Raw genomic sequence first — 24,954 nt, forward strand, 5'->3', positions numbered from 1 at the left:
AACAGAAACAACAATAACGAATAACGAAAACAACAACACCAAGCCACCAGTGGCAGCAAGACTTAAAGGCTGAGGGGACACAACAATATTAACTGCTTCTTTATTTACCTACATCGTTATTCTATCTCATTTTCACTTCATTCCCACCCAACAGCAGCAGCGAATTCACTTCAAAATATAAAGTTCAAGCCACCACACTTCTTGGACAGCACACAGGATAACCCAAATGCTAGCTAGCCACCAAAGCCAAACGGAAAAGACACTTCTCTTTGTTTAATGAGCCACTCTGTCCGATATAAATGACAATAGCAGTAACTCCGCCTGCTGAATACCGGAATCACTTGGAATCCGAATGGAAACTATGAACTCGTTAACCACTTGTTCCGCTAAACAACGCATGTTCCGAATGGCTGCTTTGTATTTTAATAATGGCGAAATCCATTTTCCCTTTCTAACTCCGGGAGGCGTGGTTTCCAGCCAATGCAATGGTGTGCGACAGTGTGTTCCATTTTCATATCAACCCCATTGCAATGGAACGAAATGACGTTCGAGTGTGTAATCAACTTTATTGGGATGATTTTTTTTTTTTTCAGTTCTTATTCTCAGTTCTGCTTCGAGTGTATTTGTGTGTTAATAACTTTCCACTCTCAACCAACCCTGCTGCTGCTTCTCCCTTTCCCAATCGATTGAGGAAGTTACTGCATCACCACAGGACTCAGACTCACTACCGGAATCCCACAATGCCATCTTCGGTACTCGCTGTCGGTTAATGAAATCTAATTTCGTTTCAATTCTCATTTTTACTTAGTGACTCTCCGTACGCACACACGTAGAATTGTGTGGAATCATCGTTGTACCGTGTCAAAGAATTCTGGGCTTTGTGTCTTGCTAGCTCATTGAAAAAACGTCGGCAGTCAATTTCGAAATCATTCTTTGATTTTGGGCCTAATCATTAGGACACGGCATTACGGTAGCTCGCGAAAAGCAACCTTTTTCTTTCGTGTGAAACTCTTTCTCGTGTCAATGGACGTGAATGGTATATCATAGTTAAGTGTTTCTAACAGTGATTTAGATTCAAAATTCCAATGGGATAGCAGTGAATATAAAAATATTATTTAGAATTTTGAATAATTGTGAATTATACCTTGAATAAAACAAACCACAAGTTTTCTTAATGCTTTATCGGTCGCGTTAACGAAAAATCAAATCGTACAATTTCCAAATCGTGACTGTTGCGATATCTCGTCAATCTGGGTAGCCCGTATTTGACAACATCAGCTTCGGGCTCCGAAAGCCCCAAGTTGTCAAGGCCGGAACACCATTTGATAGGCGGTGGTGACCCTAAGCAATTTCATTTGTCTCCCAGTTCTTCGTTTAATTTCGGAGCATTTCGAGCCCCGGTGGGATTTCCATTTGGAGCACATCAATTTTTTAACGGCAACATTTATCCGAATTTTCGGGAAGACAATCCCGAAAACAACAATCTGGATCTAGTCAATCCGTATATGCGTCACAATAGTGGCGGTTACGCAGCAGTTCCGAACAATCATAGCCCACCATTACATTTGGGTACTAACGGTTATAATCATTCTGATAATTCGCCGCAAGGCGACTATCTGCCGCATCACTCGTATGGGAAGCGAGAAACAATTTTGGACTATCATAACGCTTACAACAACAACAATAATAATAATCTTCCTAATTCCTTGTTGAAAAAATCCACCGAAGAACCACCATCATCGTTAAAATCCCGCTCCGAAGAGGATAACGCATCCACACCACCACCGCCTTTGTGTTCCGTTGATAGTGCTTATCGAGGTGATTCTTTAGCGTCATCCCGGCTGCATTCGGAAAGTCCCACCGATTGCAATCCGTACAGTAATAATAACAACCGGAACAATCGTAGTTACGAGAACTCCAGCCCCGTCGACAGTACTAAATCCTTTTCGGTGGTTAGCCATCGGAGCAGCGAAGAGGCTGGCAATAATAGTGAATCGAGAAGTCCCCCGCGCAGTGATTACAGTCCGGAGAATCTATCGAACAAACGGTACGGTGGTGGTTCCGGTACAATGTTGGATCATAAATTGCCTTTGAGCTTTCTGGGGCCGCCATTGGCGGCGCTACATTCTATGACTGAAATGAAATCTACCGTCGGTGGTAATGGTGGAGGTGGTGGCGGCGGCGGATCCATTGGTAGTGCCTTAGGGAATGGCTCCAATGGTGGCGGATATGGCATGAGCAATAGTCATCATCATACCTCGACCACACATACACAGGGTGCAGCGAATCCGCATGGAATCGATACGATATTGTCCAAACCGCCACCACCTGTGACGTCGGCGGGATTAAGTGCTTTAACTGGAGGTAAGTTCAAAAGAAAAGCAAAATCCTTGACGACGAAAATAAAATTTTAGTGTAACATATAGATAAAAAAAATATATGAAACTGTTTTAAAGTTCTTCTGATAGTGAATCATTTGAAAATTCATCATAAAGCGCACTGTGGCAAAAAAAAAAACATAAATACATTATACCGTGCGTCGGTTGCTCAAAACATGAAGAAAATAAATTCGGTTTGTTCGGAATAAAATATTTTCGAAACATCAGACTATATAAGTCCATAGCAAAATGTTTTTACTGTTATTGAAATCTTTTTCAATTTTGGTTTAAAAAATATGTTTTGAAGCATGTGACTGTTTTGAGATTTCTAATTTCAAATATCCCAAAAATCCTCGATTTTTATGAATTCGTGCTGAATTTAAGGAAGAGCTGAACTCTGTGGCAACATGGAAAAACGACATAAGTCAGTTTTTGCTTTTGATTGTGTAAAAAACTCAATTTCGACATAAGTTGGCTTATGTTGTTATTCCTTGTTGCCACAGGATTTTAATCAAACAATTTTTAGTGTCAACGTTTTAAAAAAAAGTATATCTGACGGTTACAACAGTTTTTGGCAACTTGACAACATGATCTATTTATTTTCTAACAACAACCAGTTACACTGGTCGGCAAAAAAAGTCGGGAGCAAGAACTTTGTTATGTGATTATTATTGACTTTAGTCTGCTTTATTCAAAACTGTTTACAGAATTATGGAATTTGATTTCTACTAAGATTTTGAAATGTCATATTTTTCTATTTCCAAAAATTAATTTTGAAACAAATCAATATCTTTTAGATTAGACAATGAAAAAAGGCATTTTGCGATTGCGGAAGTAGTTTTGCAAAAGAAAAAAATTTAACGATGATAAAATTCGAATACGAAAGTACTTCAAAAACGTGACCTGGCAGTGAGTTGCAATCGCACAATCAAATGATGGTAAATTTTCACAAACAATTTACTTCACAGTTGAAAACCTTTCTATAATCTAGGTTTTTGCAAACCATTGATCCTACTGTTTTTTTTTTTTTTTTTGGTGATAATACTCGCAAATTTTTGTACGAGAATTGCATGAGCGTTAAGACGATTTTCTAGCCCCATCTTGTACAACTTGTTTTTTTTTTTTGGAATTGAAAAATCAAAGTAAAACTATTATTTTCCATTCGGAACTCGATTTTTAAAAGAGAAATAACTGACTCAAAGTTTTAACATTTTATCTACTTTATTTGCCATTGTCAGAAAATTGTTGTTTGAGTCGATACATAAAAACAGAACCAAAGATATTTGAAAATTGTTTTTGACGCCATTCATTTCGTGTACATTGCACATCACTTTAAAAGTTGTTTCGTCTAGGCTTTAGACGTGAAAAGTTTAAGTTTCAAATTGCTATTTCAAGCACTCCCATTGAAGCATTTTTTAAAAATCTTTAACAATTCGTAATTTTTGTATCTTTAATTTTTAAAAATTAAATCACAAATTACATATAATTTTCCAAAGTTCACAAAATACAGCTTTGTAAACTAAAAGAAAAACATTGTGGTTATCCTTAGATCCAACTAGATAAAATAGTTTCAAGAACTTTAAAAACTTGAGAAAAAGCACAACATTTAAACCGCAGTCAATACAGTTAAGATATGTGGAAGAAACTAGGATCATCCCGAAACCAAAGTGAAATACATTCTGCATTTAATACATTGGCAGCGCTGTAAACCAATAACCGCCATTTTCCGCAGCAAGGTTATAAAATTTTCTTGAACTCTAAATTTAACCAGGATTTGCTTGGCATTAAAAAAAAATCATCACTTTCGTCAAAAAACACAAAAGGAACACATTTAAGATCTCATGCTCATTGAACGAGTTTCCCTTTTTTCACTTTTGCACTTGTGATACCAACAAAGTATCATATTCACATTTTTTTCACAATTTGAATAATTAATATGTCTGTGAATGTGTTTTAATGTATGAATTAAAATGTTGGTTTTCTTCAGAAAGTTGACAAAATCTAACCCGATGTTTAACGTTCCAAATATAAGAAACCATGAACAAAATAGATAACATGTCTTTAATCGATAAAGAGATCATCTAGCAAATAGATATAATAGCGAAAGTTAAAACAAAATTATTTATTTCTGAGTCACAAGCACAAACAAAATCTATTAGATCATTATAGAATCATCGTTTCAACTTACCTATTAAAGCAATTTCAGGACAATTTGGGAGTATTAAATATTTGCAAATATATTCAAAATAAATAAACATAAATAACAATAAAATTATTTTTATGTTTTATTTTGGTTTTTTGCATCAATAAAGTTAAAGTTGAATAGAAATATATTTGATAAATAAGACAAATTAATGATACATATCTATTTTTAAAATGATCGTAAGCCTCATCACCATTTTGATTATTTTGAATTCATAACAACAATAACATCTTTTTCGCAGGCGGAATTCCTCGTTTCTCAATAGCGGCTGCTGCTGCCGGTATGGCGCAATACCTGTCACAAAGTCAAGGAGCGCCTCTTAAGGCTCATGCCGGACACATTGTTGATCGAACGCATCTATATTGGCCGGGACTACAAGGTCTTGTGGCGAATCCGATGGCATGGAGAGAACGACTATCCAATACAAGTGAGTATTTAATTAAATTGTGTTTACTTTTATCTGACAAAGTGATGATATATTCCCATAAATATTAATCAAAAAAAACATGAGTATGATTAACTTAACTAAACTCTTTATAACTTCTGCATTGGGTAGAATAAATTCGTCATCGCCTTTAGAAAATCGGTTCAAAAGACTTCATAACTGTGTTATTGTTGTTTATTGTGCTCAAGCGATCGCCAGTATTATGTTTATTTAGGTTTCTTTCGATTGAGTTGATTGCCCTATATACAGTCTGTGTAAAAATAAAAAAACAACTTTCAAAAATGACAGTTTATGTGTTTACTCGATTAAAATGATTTGACAAAAACTGAATTCAAAACAAAAGAATTTTTTCATTTTTTTTTCATTTTGTTTTATATTATTTTCTATTAAATATAAAGAAAATTTGGCAAGAATATTGTTTTATTCTGAAGTCAAAAAAATCTTTTTTAGACATATTTTCAACAACTTAGAATTATATTATGCTCTCAAGAACGACTCTAGGGAAATTGAAAAATTGTAGATCAAAGAAATCAAACAACACATGAATTTTTTCTTTGCAGGAGGCAAATAGTGAAATTTAGAGCAATAGTATCATCTACAAAAACTATATTTCCGAAGAGATTTTTTTTTTCAACACCACTGTTAAAATACTCTGCATCAAAGATTTCAACAAAGTGAAGAGTTCAACACGATCGTTCGAAGATTGAAGATTTGTTTATTTATCTTCATAGAGTACATTATTGTAGGAGTTATTTAAAGTTAAAGAAAGAAGGGAGCTAGATCATAACTTCGATGACAATTTCGTCATCTCATTGTGTATGTTTTCATAATTTGATATTCATTTTGAGAATTATTGGGTGCATATGTATGTTTTTTTAAATTTCTGATTGCATACTCATCTGGTTAAACGCAAATTGAATTCATATATAAAATTATCTCCAGCAAAATGCATCCACACGCGCACAAAATCCAGAAAAGACGAACTCTTATGGGATATAAGAATCCCAGCCCAACCGCATAACCATTGCTATATATCGTCGTCATCATCAACAGATATACCGCGTAGTGTGAAACATAATATTAAGTAATTATTCGACCATAATTATACATCGTCGAATGATTGATTGTGTGTTTTTTTGGTTATTTTTGTTGGTTCACTATAAATGTCATCGACAATCATATGATGTACGTGATTAATTTTAATTAATTTAACGTGTGTATGTAAGATTTCAGGAAATGATCATTAAATTATTTTACAACAATAAGTTAACACAATGAACGAGATGTAAGAGTATATAATATGAAAGCACGTCGGTCGTCCTTTTTGAGAGAAACATGTGCGCACAGTAAATCGATAAAAAGGAAACATTGGAAAAGAATTAACAATACAATTTTGTTTTGTGCTCAGATATCCTGCTTGGATTTATTTCGCATTGAATGAAAAGATTGGTTTCCTATTGATATTTACTTCCATTGTAATATTTTACTTGGAGAAGACTATACATAGACCATAGTTTTTTTTACATTTCGGTATGGTGTTTCGGATAAAAAGGCAAAAGGTTACTTTTACGATATAATTTCACCAATTTTGCTAATTGGAATTATTTGTTTGTCAATATTCTTTTTCAGATTTTTTTTATTTTTGTTTTAAGGCCTAGTGCGCACATCGTGAAAATTTTATATCCCATGCAAAATTTTCACCAATTTTTAACCAAAAAAAAATTAAGCTTAGAAGTTCAGTCGGAAGCTATGAAGTTCCAGTTAAAAAGTCAAATTTTCATTTCGAACTGTACGTAATTATTTGCAGTCATTATAAAATGACTTTACTTTAAATGGCGTGATGTGGGTAATAAGAACCACCATAGCGGAGGGATATATGTACAATGCAAATCATAGGAAACGGTTAGTATGGAAATTGGATAGTATAAGAAAAACTATTAAGCTGGCGAAAACAAATTTGTCTGACTGACAATAAATAAAAAAAAAAGATAATGAATTTTTTCATTTTTACACCTGTTGCCTGTTTCAGACCTACATCAGCAACTTCAAAAATCGATAGTTGAGTCCGATTGAACGTATGGTCTTAATAGTGCAAAATTTTTAAAAAAGGTGCTTCGAGAAGTTAGCTGATGTTTTATGATGTGAAACAGGCCCCGGGTGTACAGACAAAAATACAGATTTTTTGCAATAATCTCACTCTTGTAAAACTAAATAATCCCTTTTGAAAACAAAAATTTATTTACCCTTTTGCAGATCAAATTCACTTTTTTAAAATTGAATTTATACTTTAATTTAGTTCTTAAACATAAGAACTGACTCTCTGTCATTTTCTTTAAGTGTTTTTTTTTTACACGCTTGCAAGCTTTCGAAGTAAATATTGAGAAATATTTAAAAATTTTTCAAAAACGTGGAAGATATGTTCACCTTTTTTCGAATTCAAACTAAGGAGTTCTAAAATATTTGGCATTTTCAATTCTTATTCTATTTCAAAATTGAAACAAAATTTGGCTGCAGAGAATGAGATTGGACATTCAACTAATATTAATTTTAAAAACTGGAATCTATTGGCTGATGACTTTAAAATTAAGCAGCCAATATTAAAAAAAAAAGTTTTTAAAAATAAAAAAAAAAAAATATATATAAAAAGATGGCATTGTTAATTAAAAGCACAGACAAAGTCCTATATGAGGTGGATATTTGTAAACAAAAAATATTTCACCCAAAAATAAAGCTCCCTCTTTGTGCGCCATTTTGCTCTTAACTTTGTGTGGGTATTTCTTTATTCTGTTGTCAAGTTTCTGTATATGTGTGGAACTGTATTATGATTCTGAATTCACAATACATAATGTCCTGCCAGCTTTTTAAGTGTGTGGAGAACACAGCATCCACTCAGCATCCTGACTGTGTATATTATCCTTCGTTTCACAATGGAGTCCATGGAGCTTTTTATTATGTACCCGTCTACAGAGACGGCAACGACGACGACGATGAGGCGACAACAAATTCACCCCCAACTCCCTATTCTATACCCAAACAACAATTGTTTCAATGCGGGGGTTGTTTGTATACATCGTGTAGATACATCACATATTTTTGGAGCACGCACACACCAATAAAATACTTGTTAGTAGGTTTGTTCTTCACAGATTTACAAGATCCTTCCTGTCGTATTCCTTGTGTGTGAGCTGCCCCCCAAAAACAACCTCATCCTCTTATTAAATGGTTTGTGAAAATAATGCAATCATATATTATTATTATACGTATGTCAGTTCATCGTTCGAAACCCTTCTTTCCACTTTACTTCCTCCCCATCTGCCAATGTCTATGGAAATAATTTTTGGGAGGTTTTTAAGAGGGTGGATAACACACATTTACATCAAGTTGTATGAAAGGAACGTTATCTCGTGTAGGTTCTGTTCTGTCTGCTTTATACAATGTGGGTGCTGGCTGCTGCTTACAAAATGGAGAATTTATTAGATGAGGTTGACAAGAGTAAGGAGGAAATAGAAGGGGGGAGCAGGAGATGTGAAAACAGGGGATGTTGTGTGTGCGGATGAACATGTTTATTTTGCTTGCTCGTATATGTTTTCCTGGTTTCATGATACATAAATATGTGAAAATGATTTTCATCGAATGAAATGAACATTATAGTGAATTATGTATGCACGCTGTGAAAAGAGAATGAGGGGATTTTGATAAACATTGCAAAATTATTGTGTTATATGGAGATTTATATTTATTTTTTTTTTGTTAGGTTAGGTGGTAGGTTCTTGCACACAAATTATTATTTGTTTTCGTTTGGATAAATTTTGTTCTAATGTAATATGATTATGAAAGTCAAATTGTATTACTTGTTTGCATTTTCAAAGATTTTTTTAGTAAAGTTCAATGAAGTAGAAGTAGGTTTTTTTAAGTATTAATTTTACCTTTTACAAATTAAATTAAGCCTTTTCCAAATTACACTTAACATGTTGCATATCAAATTTATGTTAAATCAATCTTCTTCTTTCTAAGAAAGGCACTTCGTTTTCAGAGGGTTCAGAACAAACCGCAATTATAGTACAATTCCTGAATGTCATTTTAATCTTCATTGGTATTGTACACACAAATTTCTCAAATTTTTGAAGATACTGGACATCGTCAGTGAACTTGTGCTTATCTCGATGTTATTAGACTATTAATATCATTTATATAAGCGGAGAACAAAAGTGGTTCGAAAATGGATCCTTGAGGAACACCAACAGGAATTTTCTTGTTGCAACCGCTAGGTGCCTACCACTTAAATAAGATAATAAGAGTTTAACTGCTTCTTGACTTAATCCAAAATGGGAAGATAATTTTTGACAAAAGATGTAATGGTCAATCGTATCGAATGCTCTGGAATCGAATAATCAAGATTGACCAAGAACGTGACTTTACCTTTATTCAAGAGTCAGTAAGCAATTACACTGTTTAGATGACATTATATTCAATAATATTTATATGTGCTTGCATATATTTAATTATTAATTATTAATTTTTTAAGACTTTAAATTTAAAGATTCGACATCGCTTCGATCTAAAGTACTTTAAGCCTGAAAAAGAAGTCAAACGAATTTATGAAAATTATAAATTGAAAATTAGGTAAGCCTTAAAAAGAAGTCAGAATGAGTTTAAGAAAATTATAAATTGATGTCAAAATGTCAAATTAAATCATATTTAGCATTTTTTTTATAGTATTCAATGGTTACTGCGTGAGTGAGACATGTGCTTTCTATCCACATATGTGATCCAAAGTAATCAAACAGACACTACCTAATCTTTAAAAGCTTTTTGTCTAAAACATTATTTTTGAAAAACTCTACAAATTTTATAAATTATGCACCCATTTAAAAATATCGTTTAAAACCATGAATAACCTTAAACGTAGGAATGATATGAATTCATATGACTGAAACTTTATAAGGCCTATTTAAACCTTTCAACTTAAGTGTTCCTGTATAATTATAATGGTTTCTTAAAATAAATAGTATTCCCTCTGCTATTTGTCTCTCGCACGTACATATATGTACTTCATCCATATAAATATGCTCCAAAAGCTGGTGTATCCAACTATAATTGGGCTATGAAAAATAATGAAAATACTTAAAACTTCAAAACAGCCCACATGGGAGCAATAAAATAATTGTAGTAATTTCACAAAAAACAGCAACACTTTCCTTGTTTATTCATAAAATAACCTCAATTTTATAGGACACATATGTATCTAAATAAATGAAACAAAACATCTTTAGATACTTTAAACCTTTTCTATATAAATGAAGACGCCAGTTTCCGCGAACATTTACATGTTTAAGCTTTTTAATTGAATTTATAAAATGAAAACAGCCTTATATGTGTTTATATGTGTGTATATTTTAATGATCCAAAAAACCCCTTTTTAAATTAAAATGATGACAAGAATTTGTGAGAGAAGAGAAACAATCCGGTTGTAGTATCTTTTAGTTGTATCTTCTTATCTCATCGTGTTGCTCGTTTTGAATACGAATTGTTTTATTTTGGAAATATTATATCTTCTATGAAATGAAGCATAACGAAATATAACCGTATGAGAAATAATTGATAAATTAACCACCACTCACACACAGCAACGAAAATATTGTGCCTACCTACACATACGAATATTACCTTCCCATTAACCGAAAATTGTTATTGCCATAATTAAACCGTATGTAAATGTCAGAAGAAAATAAGGCCGTGATAAACCTGTGCAGTTAGAATTATCTGCAAGAAATTATCTACTCTTCGTCATCGTCGTCGTCGTGAGTGTCCTTAAAAATTTCACGTATAATTTTATTAGTCACACACAACTGTTGAAATGGCACAAAAACCCATCGCTGCCATCGTCATCATCATAATCAACATCCAGGGGGAGAAAAACACAAGAAACGATTAGCCCAGTCAGTCCCGATCCCAGTCTTCAGCATATACCAACAGCATACCATCCCTGATGCTATGTTTTTCTCACTTTGGCCTGGTTTTTTATGGGTTTAAATCATTTCACATAATTAGGGATCACTTAGTAATGGGGTGACATTAATTGCCCCAGGCTTTTACGTCACCGTCGTCCGCTCTCCCTAAATCTGGAAATTGAATTAAATTTAAGTGCGCAATGGGGAAAAAAAGGCTGGATTGTTTTGCTTTATGTCATTTTCCAGAATGAAAAATGAATTGGTCCTTTTAACTCAGGTAAATAAATCGATACAGATTCAGGATGTTCTGAAAAATAGACTTTTACTAATTCATCTAACAAAAAAAAAATGACTTTCTTAAATGGCGCCCGACAGAAAAATAATATTTTATTGCTTGAATGTATTTAAAGAACTCATCACCAGTTGAATGGACACAGAAACAAATATTAAATAATTTTATCACTGACACAAACATCTCCATAAACATCGCATCAAACAACTACCAAAACACCAAGATATAACAATCTTCTAACGTCCCCATCAAGAGCATGCTAACTATACCATTAGCAGGGCATAATGCTGTCTTTATTCTCCCGGCATAAAGAATCAAGTAAGGTGGTTTGTTACTCCAGAATTTTTGTCCCCCAAGTAAAGCCATTCTGATTACATAAATGAGGCAAAATGTCGCACAAAAAGTACAACACTCCAAAGAACAACCCCAAACGCGCCAGTCGCCCCTCATTCATTAACAGCTGCTGCGCTTAGAGAATAATTAATAAATGCCACAACATGACCACAGAATCAGGGTATAGCGTTTAACAGAACAAAATCTAGGACGAGGGTGGAGGACCTACTGTTTAGCAGAGAAAGCAGAAACAGTACTATATAGGATTGAGGCACCGTATTGCACTTGGAGAGCGGTGCGGTAGTGTACGAGTACGAGTACGTGCCGCGGTAATTGAATCGACTACACAAACAATTGTCTGGTTAAATTGAGTTATTAATTGCGATTTCGAATCGTGGCCCATAGAAAAGGTGCTCGTTAATCGAACATAATTAAATTTTATTTAATAAATTTATTGTTGTTGTACTTTTTTTTCTAATAAGCAAATACATTTCACATAACCATGTGTTGCAGTTATTGTGTTTGTGGTTTAATTATAGCAAACATTTTACCCCATTGCAAATTTGTTGTTGCAAATTTATTGCACCGTGTTGCTATTAAAAATAATCAAGTATACGATAGTAGGAAATCGATTTGATTTGATAAGAAAGTTTACTTTTGCTACCGAATGAAATCACTTTAAATGCATTTTAATAAGCTTTGAGTGCTAGAGTATTATACTGGCTTGTGTTTACTTAGCGGTTATGATAGTTTAATAAAATTTTAATTGCGAGCCTAAGCAAATATAATTTCTAGATAGATAAAAGTAGTCATTGCGTTGGGTAGCAGCACTTCAGGAAAGGTAAAGTTTTTAAAGGTTGAAAGTTGGTAATTGCATGCTATTGAAAGGATGATGAAATATGCAAATATTTGTTTAAAGCTCAAACTTTTAGAATGTGTGAACGAAATTACGTAACAGAAGCAGGAAGGTTCATACTTTCGGCGTAGTGTGGATTCCGTATATGTAAAGAAGTATAACATTTCTAAATGATTCTAATTTGAATTCGGCAGGAGATTTTTGTTGTTGTTCCTATTGCGGTCGTCTGGCTTATTGTATTTTCGATTTTTTTGAGATGTGGATGACTATTCTTTTTGGCGTTTGATTTTTAAAGATTCATCATATTTTTCTGATTGGGAAATCAATCCTCTAAAATGATACTCATCAAGCCAACTTAGGCTTTTCACTAAATGTTCCTTAACAGTATCGAGACATATTTATTTCTCAGAAATAAGAAATTTCTTGAGAAATTTTTGTATGCCAATATTTTCATTAGGTTAATCCATTAGTTTTCAAAATTTCCAAACGACTGACGACGAAGGGACGGGTCGGAATCGCATACAAAATCTTCATTTCGTATGTTAGCATGCAACAACTTTTAATCCCTCGAATCCCTACAAGTATTTTTGTAGAAGCACGTTAGCAAATTGAAGGTTTTTTTATTAGGTTCCTTTAAACATAAAGATAGCTTTAATTGAAAACTCTTACTTTATCAAATGGCGCCCAATGAAAACGAAATGTTTTTGCGTTTGTCAAGCTCATTAATGCCCACATAAAGATAACATATTCCAATCCCAATACATACAGTTGACAAATTTCTCCCTATAAGCCAGTTGTCATATTGCATTTTCTACAACACAACAGAAAAAAAGAATATTTATTTCAAATAATGCATCTCATGCAAATCCTTCATAATCTTCATAAATGACAATTTGTAACATTCACACCATAGCGGGAATACTCATCTCTCATAATATTATTCCGCCTTTCAATGAATCAATAAAACCGTAATTTATAAAAAAAAATAATAATAATATAAAGAAAAAACAAGTGAAAACAAAGTGTGCTATAGCTGTCCCTGTGGACGCTTGTTTAAGCATTCCCCATCAACACATACAACACACAGGACACAGGAGGGTGGAAATTTGGGTCTTTATGAATCATAAATATTAAAAATGAAGCGCGCACAAAAAACCAGATGAGACGCACAATAACTGACTCTCTGGTTATAAGACCATGGTATATATTGCAGACAAACAGACATTTATTTATAAACAGAGACAGACCATTTTTGAAGAGAAGAAAACAACAACAACGGGCGGTGACGTCGACCCCTGAATTCGTCCTTTATTTTTATTCTTTTTGATGATAAATGGGTAAAAACAATCTGCGCTAGCTATTTTTTTTATTCAATTTGAATGTGTGTCCTTATTATTTACACCATAATGTGCAACGCGCAATTTTTACTTAATATTTTTGTGAGCCCCGGCGGGCATATAAACAGAAAAAAAAAAGTATTTAAACGGCAAAGGTGTTGTACGTTTTCACTTATGTTCAAGTTTTATTTGAAATTTAGATGAAAATTTTATTATTGAGACGATTTGACCCATAAAATAATTTATGAACATTTTGTTCAACCTTTTGTTTACAACCTTTTTTTCAAAGTCCTCAAAAGCTTTTTATTATTATTTGGCGATATTTTACTTCTTATTTGACTTCTGTTGGTCAGGCTACAAGGATTTAATGTAAAAAGTTGAACAGAGATTTCAAAAATTTAATAAACCTCGAAATGAGATCCCCAACCAAAAGTTCAAAGGACATTATCATTTGCAGCAAATGCCCCTTAAGTGATCGTACAAGAACAAACGCTTTTGATTAAAAACGAGCTATATCAAAGAATTTGAATAGAAAGTCCAAACGAGCTGAAGCAAGTTTTGGAACCATTTTATCGCATTGAAAAGGAAAGTGAAGTTTTTCTTCGATTGCAACACTTTCTCGAAGTCATTGTAATTGTTGTCTCTTTCTTAAAGCCTAGTACGCAGCTGAAGCGAAACGAAAAATATTGAAATCTCTAAAGTCAACAGCGAAATTTCGTTTCGCTTCAGCTGCGTACTAGGCTTAACCGTACAAAAGAATGGTTAAGAGTTGTTGGCCACTAGGCCTTGATCCTTCATGAGGAGTCGTGCCACAAAATTTATTTATTTTTCTTTACAATTCACCAAAAATGAACGCCGATTTTATAGACTATTTAACCATATCGTTAAATAAATCATTCTAAAAAAACTTTTTTGATAGTTAGAAAAAAAATTTTATGAACCAAATACTGATTCTTTAAGACCTTAGGAAATAATCGACTTGAAAATATTATGTGTCGATAGGAATAATAATGTAAGAGTGTTGACATGATGAACGTATTGAAACAAATATATGCCGAGGAAAAAAATACACAAAAATATAAAACAATCCAAAATGATAAACACGTACTAGTGAATTAAATTAAAAGAGGGCCCTTATTGCCTTCCTATCCCAAATATATTATACATCAGATCAATAAAGAAGAATAAACAATAAACACTAAAATATATATTTTATTTCTTTCAGTGTCAGCAAATCTATCACAATCACATAATCATCAGCATCATCATCATCACCAGAGCACCGATAAAGATGGAAAGAAGAAACACACGCGACCCACGTTCAGTGGGCAGCAAATATTCGCCCTCGAAAAAACCTTCGAACAAACCAAGTATCTGGCTGGACCAGAACGTGCCAAGTTAGCGTATGCCTTAGGAATGACTGAATCACAAGTTAAGGTAAGTCTTCATTATCCGAAACGAATCGAACTTAAAATGAAACGAACTTTGAAATAAATTTTCTGTTCTGAGAAAATGTCAATTCGAAAGGATAAATAAAATATCCCACAGGATGTATCCTTTAGATTTGATTCGAGGACGATATCTATACTATTATCTGGTGTTGCTTGTGCGAAGGCGTAACCACTATATCCATACCCCAGTTTAAACTGGGAATGTCTATTATGTGATTGAGTCATGTTTTTAAATTTATTTCGATTTTTTTTTATATTCTTTGCTTTTTTTTCAAAAACTTACAATCCTTGAAGCGTGTGTGTTTGTCTATCTGAGTTGCTATATTTTGTGTGTGTATATAACCATCGGATGGATATCACTGAAAACATTAAGTTCTCGCTGATAAGCGAAGCCATTGCCGTTGGTAGCGCGCGCAAAATACATTTTCCATCTACTTTGGAGGTCCGTGTGTTTTCGAAAAGACATTTGCATATTTATTGAAACAAATCCAAGTGGATTTAAAAACTTGGTTGGCTTGCTGCTTTGCTGTGCCACCACAATCCACGACTAACAACGACGACGACGACGTTGTCGTGCCGCACTTTATACGTCCACAAGGACTTACCGCAACTCTAAATTGCTAACGTTCTGGTGCGGGTATCCTTTTTTTAAAAAAAGTTTTTTCTCCTCTTGTATTTATTTCTTTTATTTTTCTATTTTTTGCTCTTTTTTTTTTGTTCATTCACTTCTTCGATGACGACTTCAGATTAATGTCTAGAATAGGATTACCTACTATGAGGAGGGAAAAGGATATGACTGCAGTGGGTGGTAAAGTGGAGGTTTTCACAGTATTGTTAGCATCCATGTCGATGAGGCGAGAGGATATACCTACATTATTTTTAAACATCACGAACATGAGAGAGAAAAGAGTGTGGCATAGTGTGTGTGTAGGGGGTTTGTAGGTATATTAGATTTATACAACATTGGCATCACCACAGTGATTGAGAGAAAGGAATCCTTGGAAGCGAAACATTTTAAAATGTTTAGTTTTCTCATTTGATGGTAAATCCTTTTGTGGAAGGGAAAAAGAGTTGTTTTCGTTTTTACAAGCGTGTTATTCAAATGAGACATAATCCATATTTTAATTGGGAGTTTTAAGTGCTTTAATATCACATCGTACGTATGCGAGGGAGGTTTTGTATCTTATCCCTTTTTGTTTTTTTTTAATTTTGTAGGTTAGGAACGTGGTTTATATCTGAATGATTATGTTTACTTTGAAATAACCTAATTAACTTAATGAAAAAAGGTGTGAGTTGATTATGCTGCTTTAAAACAAAAATCGTTAAGATTTAAAAATCTACATGCATATCCATCACTTACTTTAAAGAAAAAGTGCTCCATACTTTAAATTGATCTCTATTAACAACTGTTATTTAAACACAAATTTATCAAATTAAATTTTGAAGAAGTTTGTCTATTTACTTACGTGCGCTTAGGATGATGTAGATTAAAGGGCAGTACTTTAATACACTTCTCAACAGGGATCTTGTTTTTGAAGTTTGATTATGTACTCATTCTAAGATTAGCTAGCGAGATATTCGAAGATATGAGTGTGCTAAAGAGCGATTTTTACAGAGCAGTGACAGCAGTGAGCAGTATACAAAAAAGCAGCTATTGATAGTTGCTATTTAATCACTCTTTAAATAGCAGTGAACGTCGCAAATTTTCCTTGAATATCTTCCTGATTTGAAATACTCGTGGTTTTTTTTTTAATAAAATGCATTTACAAACAAAAATGCCCGAGACATCAACACATAAGAACCTGCACAAATTAATAAAATACAAAATAGAATGAGCAACTAGATACCGAAAGTGTGAACTCGCCTTCAAAACTGCGAAGTTGAAAAAAGCAAAGAGCATTTTTGCTTAAAAAAACAGTGAAATCATTGAGAACAAAGTACATGTAATGTTCGCTCTGTTCATTTGATTGCTTTATTGTATAGAAGAAAAAAAGAAAAACGGACCAAAGTCATTGAACAATTTGTCTTCTGAGTTGTTTGATTTTGTTTGCAACTTCAGCATGTGGCTCTGGCCATGTTCAATTGTATGAGGTATCTATTGTGTTTTTTTTTTTGTGGGATTTTCTTCAAAGAAATGATCGATATCATGCGTTTGCTGTTCTAATTTTGCTATTGCATTTTTGTAAGGTTGTGTACTGAGCAGTGAGCAGCTATATTGAAGAGCAATCGCAACTGTTCTCTGCTCAGTGGAAGAGCAGAGTGATTAAAAGCCGATTAATGTTCAAAAAATTTGTTTTTCTGTCAAGTTTAGAGCAGCTTTTTATTTAGGATAAGAAAGAAAGTTTGTATGCACATTGTTTAAGCATTCATTGTAGAAAGATTCACAGAATATGGACCAAATTGAAGAAGTTTCTTGATAGGAAGCAAAATCTATGTTATTCCTTGTTTTTAAGAATGATTTCAAGGATTTGGGATGAAGTACAACTTTTACGGGCCTGAAAAGGAACACAATCAGAAACAGAAGTGTAGAAGAATGTCAGAGCAATATCGATTGGGGTATTACTATTTAGAAACAGATTAAAAAGATTATGGCTAGCTCTAGAGGCGAAGGTCTAGTGATTTTCTTAAATTTAAAATTCTAATACAATTTAACTATAAAAAACGTCAAGGTAAAAAATCTTTAAAGGTTCACATTGGTACAATTCAGCTACAAGCTAACAGCAACAAAAAAGCCATATTTTTCCACATTCGAATTGTAAAATTCCACATACGTACCCGTACCCAACCTTATACACTTCTTTTTTGTACACTTTTACATTATTGCCCCAATCTATTGTGGATGACTGTCGAATGCATGCACATTCCCATAACATACCTTAACTAAGGTACTATACTAGCTCCATGTATCATTTAGCTTGTATCCTTTATTCAAATATATTTGTAACTAAGTTCTGTCTTCCTATATGCCGTGATGATCGAAATCCTTTTTTTAAGAATTCATTTTTTATGCAACGATTGGCTGTCGCCTGATACAATAAATATAGGTTAGGTCGAAGGGAAGCTTGAAAAATGAATTAATTTTTCTGTTTTGCTGTTCCAAAAGGTATTCTTTCCAATCATGTGTCCTGGAATATCTAAAAAAAAAAAAGAAAACAAGGACTATAGAGTTATGTCGTTTCGTCCTGATAGTATAGGTATATGGAAAGGTACATTAGCATCAGAGGTATAGACGAAACAATTAATTTCCATAACTCTGATGGGCTAGCAGCAGGCGCAAACTCGATTTTTGGAAAACATTTTCAAAAGCACACGGCAGCATGGGGTGATGGTAATTAAAAACCATTTAGGACAAAACGCACACAGCCTTTTGTTGATCACTCGTCTCACTCTCTCTAAAGCTACGATGGGTAGTTGTTGTTATATCATAGTGATGTTGATGGTGGTAAAATATAGGGTTGGTGGGTTGCAATTTATCAAAATTATCTAAACTGACAAATCTCGGTCTTGATTTACTTGTTACAGTTTACAATCATCCATACACTTGATGGTAAACTATAAGAGGACATCATCCATATTCCGAGAACCATAACCGAAAGCATCAGCTTTCCTTTTCAAAATGTGAACCTTTAAACTTTGTATCGTAGATATACTTGTTCATTTATATATATGAAATTGATTCAACCATTAATAACCCAAGAGATGTTGTATAATTTTATACATTTGCATATACACATAGGTGTGTGTTTGTTGTTGTTTAGTTTTAAGACAAGCAGAAGGGTTTGACAATGACATTGTGGATCTATATAATATATACAACATATATTTTGAGAATGGCAATGGAGTGTCACGGCATGGCTTTTGGCAAATGGAAATCTGTCTTTTGGTTTTAATTGTGTTTGGGGTTTTACATAATTTTAGCAATTTTGAAAGATTAAATTATGAATGCTTTTTTGGGGTAGTTATTCTTGTTAAGTGAATTTGTTGATGAATGACCAAAGATATAAACCAAAATTTACAGATAACAATTTACAAAATTATGATGATTGAAGGATTTGATTTTAAGTCTTTAATTGAACTGAAACGAATTTATAAATACTGGTTTAAAGGAACTAGGTAATCCAGAAGCTATATTATTGATAGATTTATGAATGAAAGTCAAAGAAAAATTTAAGTCTTGAAATCTAAAAATTATGTGCAATTTTCGAGCTGTTTTCGAAAGTAAGCTTACAATTAATTTTGAGTCATTAATTTGTTGAAAATTTGAAATATGTCATCGCTCCAAAAAAGACTGAAACGGTTCACAGCCCTGTAGTACTAAGAACAAATAAAGAAATAAAACGAGAAATAAACATATAAAAAAGACACTCACCTTTATCATTTACGTAGTTTTTATTTCAAATCCTCAAAAGTCCAAATTCATGAACTAACAAGGTTTTTGAAATAAAACCTACGAAATCATTACTACCTCATACTGTATGATGGACATTTTAATCACTTTTAAAGCTTAATTGTACCTGCACAAGTCAGCAATGAATATCTTCTGGTTATCAACAAGATGTAGACAGGATGATCAAGTTTTGGCGGTTCAACATTGCTAGAATTAAATACATATTAATGCTTTTATTTACTTATAAAGAATATGTAGGGTTACCTTTGATTTTGGCGCACTAATTCCTGATTGAAGGACAATCATTCAAAAACTCTCCAACAAAAAATCTTGTTTACTATATTTCCATGGCAGTTCTTCTATCTGTTTTAAGTCAAAGCACATTCTAATTGAATGAATCAACAACAACAACAAAACATTTCCATAATTTGTAATTGTCATGAGGGAGTCTGAAAGCATACACTGGATCTTTACTGGTTAACTGAAGCATATAGACGACAAATTGACAGCTGACATAAGTGATAATAAGACCATTCATATAAAATGACATTTAACTTTCTCTATCTGTCGATTTAACAAATTGTTGTCAAATCAAAGTGACATTTATATACAAACAAATTCTAAATAAAGGTCTAGTTAGACATACAACCGCACTTTCTCAATTTTCTTGAGTTACTTTTTTTCGGCAAACCCTATTTGACTATAAACCCTTTTCAATTCCATTTGAAAATGATTTACTACCTGACCATTGTCCGAAACGAAAAATGCTTACATCAGATTCGTTTCTTGCGAAAAACAATATAAATCAGGAGTCATTGGCATTTTTATTGATGAAATGAAATTCGATTTGTCTAAAAAAAAAAAAAAAGGATGCCTTACCCATGACCAAGTTTCAATGTACACATAGGTGAGCGTAACAAATTTTAGTGGTCTCGCTTTATACGAGGAATTTATATGACGACGGCTTTTTAACGATAACTATCAGATCTAGGCTGGTCGACCATGTCAAAACAATATCAAATAGAATTTGAATTTATGGTTTTGACAATTTGTCAGTTGTTCATCAAAAGAAAAAAAAAGGTCGTCGTCCATCGAATGTCTGTCTACTGGGTAGCCAATTACCTTGAATAAATATACAGACCCCCATATATAAAGTATATTCAGGGAACGGGGCTATAAAAGTTACCATCGACTTTGAGTTCTTTTCAAAAAAGGAAAAAAAAAAAGACAGTAAACTGAAGGTGCAATCTGTCAAAAGGAGAACACTAGGGGAGTCCAAAATTAATTTATGTATACTATTTATACGCATACATTGATAACTGTGGCAATAACAAATAAATATTTAACAGACGAGAAGAAAAAAAAAATAGTAAAACAACAATTTCCAAATTTAACTGTTTGGACGCCATGATCTTGTATTCGTTCATCCAATTCGGACTTTTGTGCCATTAAAGCCATGACTCCGTTCCACCTCTATATACATATGTACCTACATGCTAGGTATGTGTTTGTGGATGTGTTTTTTTAGCCAAATATGATAGTTTATACTACGTCGCCGTCGTCGTCGGTGAGCGCACATTTTAATAACTGCAATAAATCTCATTTTGAGTGATGGTTTAAGTGAATTTTTATTGCTATGTGATTTATATAAAAAAAAAATATACAAAAACAAAAAAAAATATTGAAAAGAAAATGACGGAATAAAAAAGGTAAAACGTGGACATCACGATGGTCGATGAGTATACCCTCTGCCAGAATACATACAAATATCCAATCCATCGCTTTGCCATAAGTGGAAAATGCATTTTTATGCCTTTTTTACGATTGGGGTTGGACAAAAGGACACAACCAGACAGTCAGACTGATAGATAGATATCTAGCAATCAAATCAATATTGCCATCGGATTTTATTCGCTGAGAAAAATCCAAAGTAAACCAACCATTTTTTGGTAAACAAGTGTGAGTGTAAACGCCTTATAGGATAGGAAAGATACTCACACTCAAGTGCATGTAGTAATCCTGTCATAAGAAATCCTGACAAATGAAACAGAGCGCTGAAATTAATTTGACTCGAGTTTTTGAGGGTTTTGTTTGCGTTTTATTTTTGGTTTGGTTAGACAATAATACAATTAAGGCCACTTGTTTCGTCAATTATAGACAAAGTTCGTTATCTTAATAATTTGATGTTGATAAAAGTTTTCTTCTTTTTTGCACATTTTGTTTTATAATTTTTTGTCAGAATCTGTATAAATTTCACGACAATGGCATGTCTCAGTTTGAAGTTCTAAGCAACTAACAGCGGAAGATTAGATGATATGTGTGAAACTATGACTGAAGTTAATTTGGAATCTTTTTAAAACAAAACTGTTTAATGAGAAAAAGTATTTCAAAAAGTAAAAAATCAAGTTCGCTGATCAGCTCTTTTGTTTAAGCAAAGAATTTATTAAAAGTAGATAAAATTAAGTTTGCTGATCAGCTCTTTTCATAAAGAAATTCCAATTATGTTTTCTAAAAAGCCCTCATTTCATTTGACGAAATTACAAAACTGTTTATGCAAGCAAATAAACGAATAGGGAATTAAATCGTAATTTAAACCACATTATTATAAATCCAATTGTTCAGAACAAAATAATTTGTGGTCAAAAAATATTCAGCTTTAAATTGGAAGCATTTTATTTTGTGAATTCGACTCCTTATTTTATTTCCAAATGACAAAGATTCCAAATATCAAAATCTCACTTTGATGTCTTCCATTTTTTTGGGCAGTAAATTTAAGTTTCTTGTTCAGTTGTAAATCGTCATTTTTTTTTTGAAAGATTTAACAAAACTTCTCAAGAAAAATTGGACTTTTTATAATGCCGTCATATAGTTAAGGAGATAAAAGCAATTTTGGTTAGTTTACTAAGGTCAAAATTGGAAAATCAAATCTGTCTGAGATGTATCTATTGTGAACATTTTCAAAAATATACTTAACAATTAGGTGCTATATTATAATTCGAACCCAAACATTTTACGATCAATCATTTTATTTAACCTTTACAACACTATCTCTCGAATCAACAAATAAGTATTTGGCAATTAATTAATTTGCTTAAGACGTTAATATCCACATTTTAACCATCAGCTAAAGCTTTAGTTGAATTTCCTTTTGGTTATTTGCTTCTTTAAATAGTACCTAATCTCTTTTATGTTCGACTCTGACTTTATGACCCCATACACTAAACATCTAGCAATTAGGGTCTGGTTGGTTTTATCATCATAAATGTTTATTGTTCTCTCTTGCAAAGCTCAACGAAATAAAAAAATAAAGATGCCTCTCCATATAATACATTAAGTCATTTGTGTGATGTTCATTTGCTGGTAAATTGAATGAATCAAAAAAATTCTTTTGCTATAGAGGTTTTACACATATTCTTTTTTTGTTTGTTTCTAAGCTTCTAAAGACCGCAATGGTTTTGGTTTGAAGAAAAGAGTAGAAATGTAATCAGAAAAGGTCCATTGGTCATTAGGTATATTGGACTCTTCATTAAGATTTATTTTCCATTAAAGTTGAATCCATCATATTTTCAGAAGCATCATCAGGAATTTAATCCCACTTCTTTAAGAAAAAGTTTAATGATATTTTATGGGACACAAAATTAGAGAGAAATCACTTTTTTAAATACTTAAAATATCCAGATTACTCATGTCTACCCACGTTAAATTTTATTTCAATTATTTGTGTTTTTTTTGTGCAAAAAAAATTAATTGATATATCTTAATCAGTTTTCATTGAGTACACAAAAATTCACGGATACAGATTTAGTGTGACTAATTAATTATCCCTCTTCCACAACCAAATATTTTCTCAGATTTCATCAATCATCTTTCAATTTTCGTTTCCATTTTTTGTACCTACTTTAAGGAAAAACTTTTCCCATGAATTATAAACCGATTTGTTTAGGTGGAAACCCATATGGAAGAAATAATATGCCAACAAAAATCCCAATAACATTTTTTACTAGAAAAAACCATATCATTTTATGAACTACACCTACACTCTTCGGAAGAAAAGCCTGGTCGGTAGGCAAGTCCACCTTTGAACGTTTTGAATTAACGATGATAATTTCCATAGTCGTTATTTTTGACAGTATGGCACAGATGTAGATACATTTTGTCCTTACTAAGCCAATTGCTCTGGTCAGTGCGGCAGTAAAAGACCAATGAACCAAAAATTATGTGTTTTTGCTCATTATCCTTTACCGATTTTTGCATGCTTCTTTTTTTAAGGACGAAAAAACTTGCCTCTCTCAGTTACTTTTATTTTCTTTAGAAAGCAAACAATTATTGCTGGAAAATTTATCGGGTTTATGAGAGAATGTTGCGAAATATGTTACCTTTTTGCCTCCCCACACAACAAAATCTAAAAAGAATGAATTATGATAATGTGTGTTAATGACCTAAAATACCACACAGGCACACACAAAAAAAATATTCACAAAAGGATATTCTACATTGAATCATTGTTACAGAGTTTATTCACCATCAGGGGACCCATTTGTTTTCTTAATTTTATATTTAAGCTAAAAAAAATATATACATTTGCCAACATTTTATTTAATCCTAATCTACGGTTCAATTACATGAGACCAATTAAAATATCCTTTAAACCCTTTTCTGTAAAAAAAAAACCAAGTAATTAATTATTATTTTTGTACTTCTTTTTTTTAGGTTTGGTTTCAAAACCGACGAACGAAGTGGCGCAAAAGGCATGCAGCCGAAATGGCTACCGCCAAACGGAAGCAAGATGATATTAATGATGGCGGTGACGCTGATGGTGATTGTAGTGAAACAATTGACAGTGATTCAGAAAGTTTGGACATGGGTGATCCGAATAGGAAGCGATGTCGAATGGAGGATGACTTTCATCATAATTAGTTAAAAACTTTGACGGTCTTTAAAAGACTAATAAAAGTTATGATACAAATATAAATATATACATATATATATAAAGATACATACATACACACATACGCTCACACATATACACACACACACAAAACAGGAATTAAAGAAAGAAAAAAAAAAACAGAAAAGCTTGTATATAATAATTATTATTTTTACTTTAACGTGTATTTACTTTTACTTTTAATTATTATTATTATTATAATTATAAATATTTAATAAAAAGAAAACAAAAAAAAAGATAAAATGATACAAATTTATAGTTATTATAGATTTATTGTAGAGATATGGCGATAAAATGTTTTAATAATAATAAATAAATACAAAATGAAAGAAAAATTAAAAAAAAAAAACTGAAAATTAATTTTAAAGACAAA

General features: G+C 32.6%; 1 protein-coding gene across 1 annotated transcript; it reads left to right on the plus strand.

Annotated features, from left to right (window-relative positions):
- The first annotated feature begins 612 nt into the window (after positions 1–612).
- Positions 613–24,618, plus strand: LOC129919755 (homeobox protein Nkx-6.1). The gene is made up of 4 exons (XM_056000779.1): positions 613–2,364; positions 4,823–5,008; positions 15,021–15,232; positions 24,344–24,618. The coding sequence occupies exons 1-4, from the start codon at positions 1,506–1,508 to the stop codon at positions 24,548–24,550; spliced, it is 1,464 nt and encodes a 487-aa protein (XP_055856754.1). The 5' UTR covers positions 613–1,505; the 3' UTR covers positions 24,551–24,618.
- Positions 24,619–24,954: the final 336 nt, after the last annotated feature.

The sequence above is a fragment of the Episyrphus balteatus genome, chromosome 4 (genome assembly GCF_945859705.1).
Source record: "Episyrphus balteatus chromosome 4, idEpiBalt1.1, whole genome shotgun sequence".
NCBI classification, from domain to species: Eukaryota; Metazoa; Arthropoda; class Insecta; order Diptera; family Syrphidae; genus Episyrphus; species Episyrphus balteatus.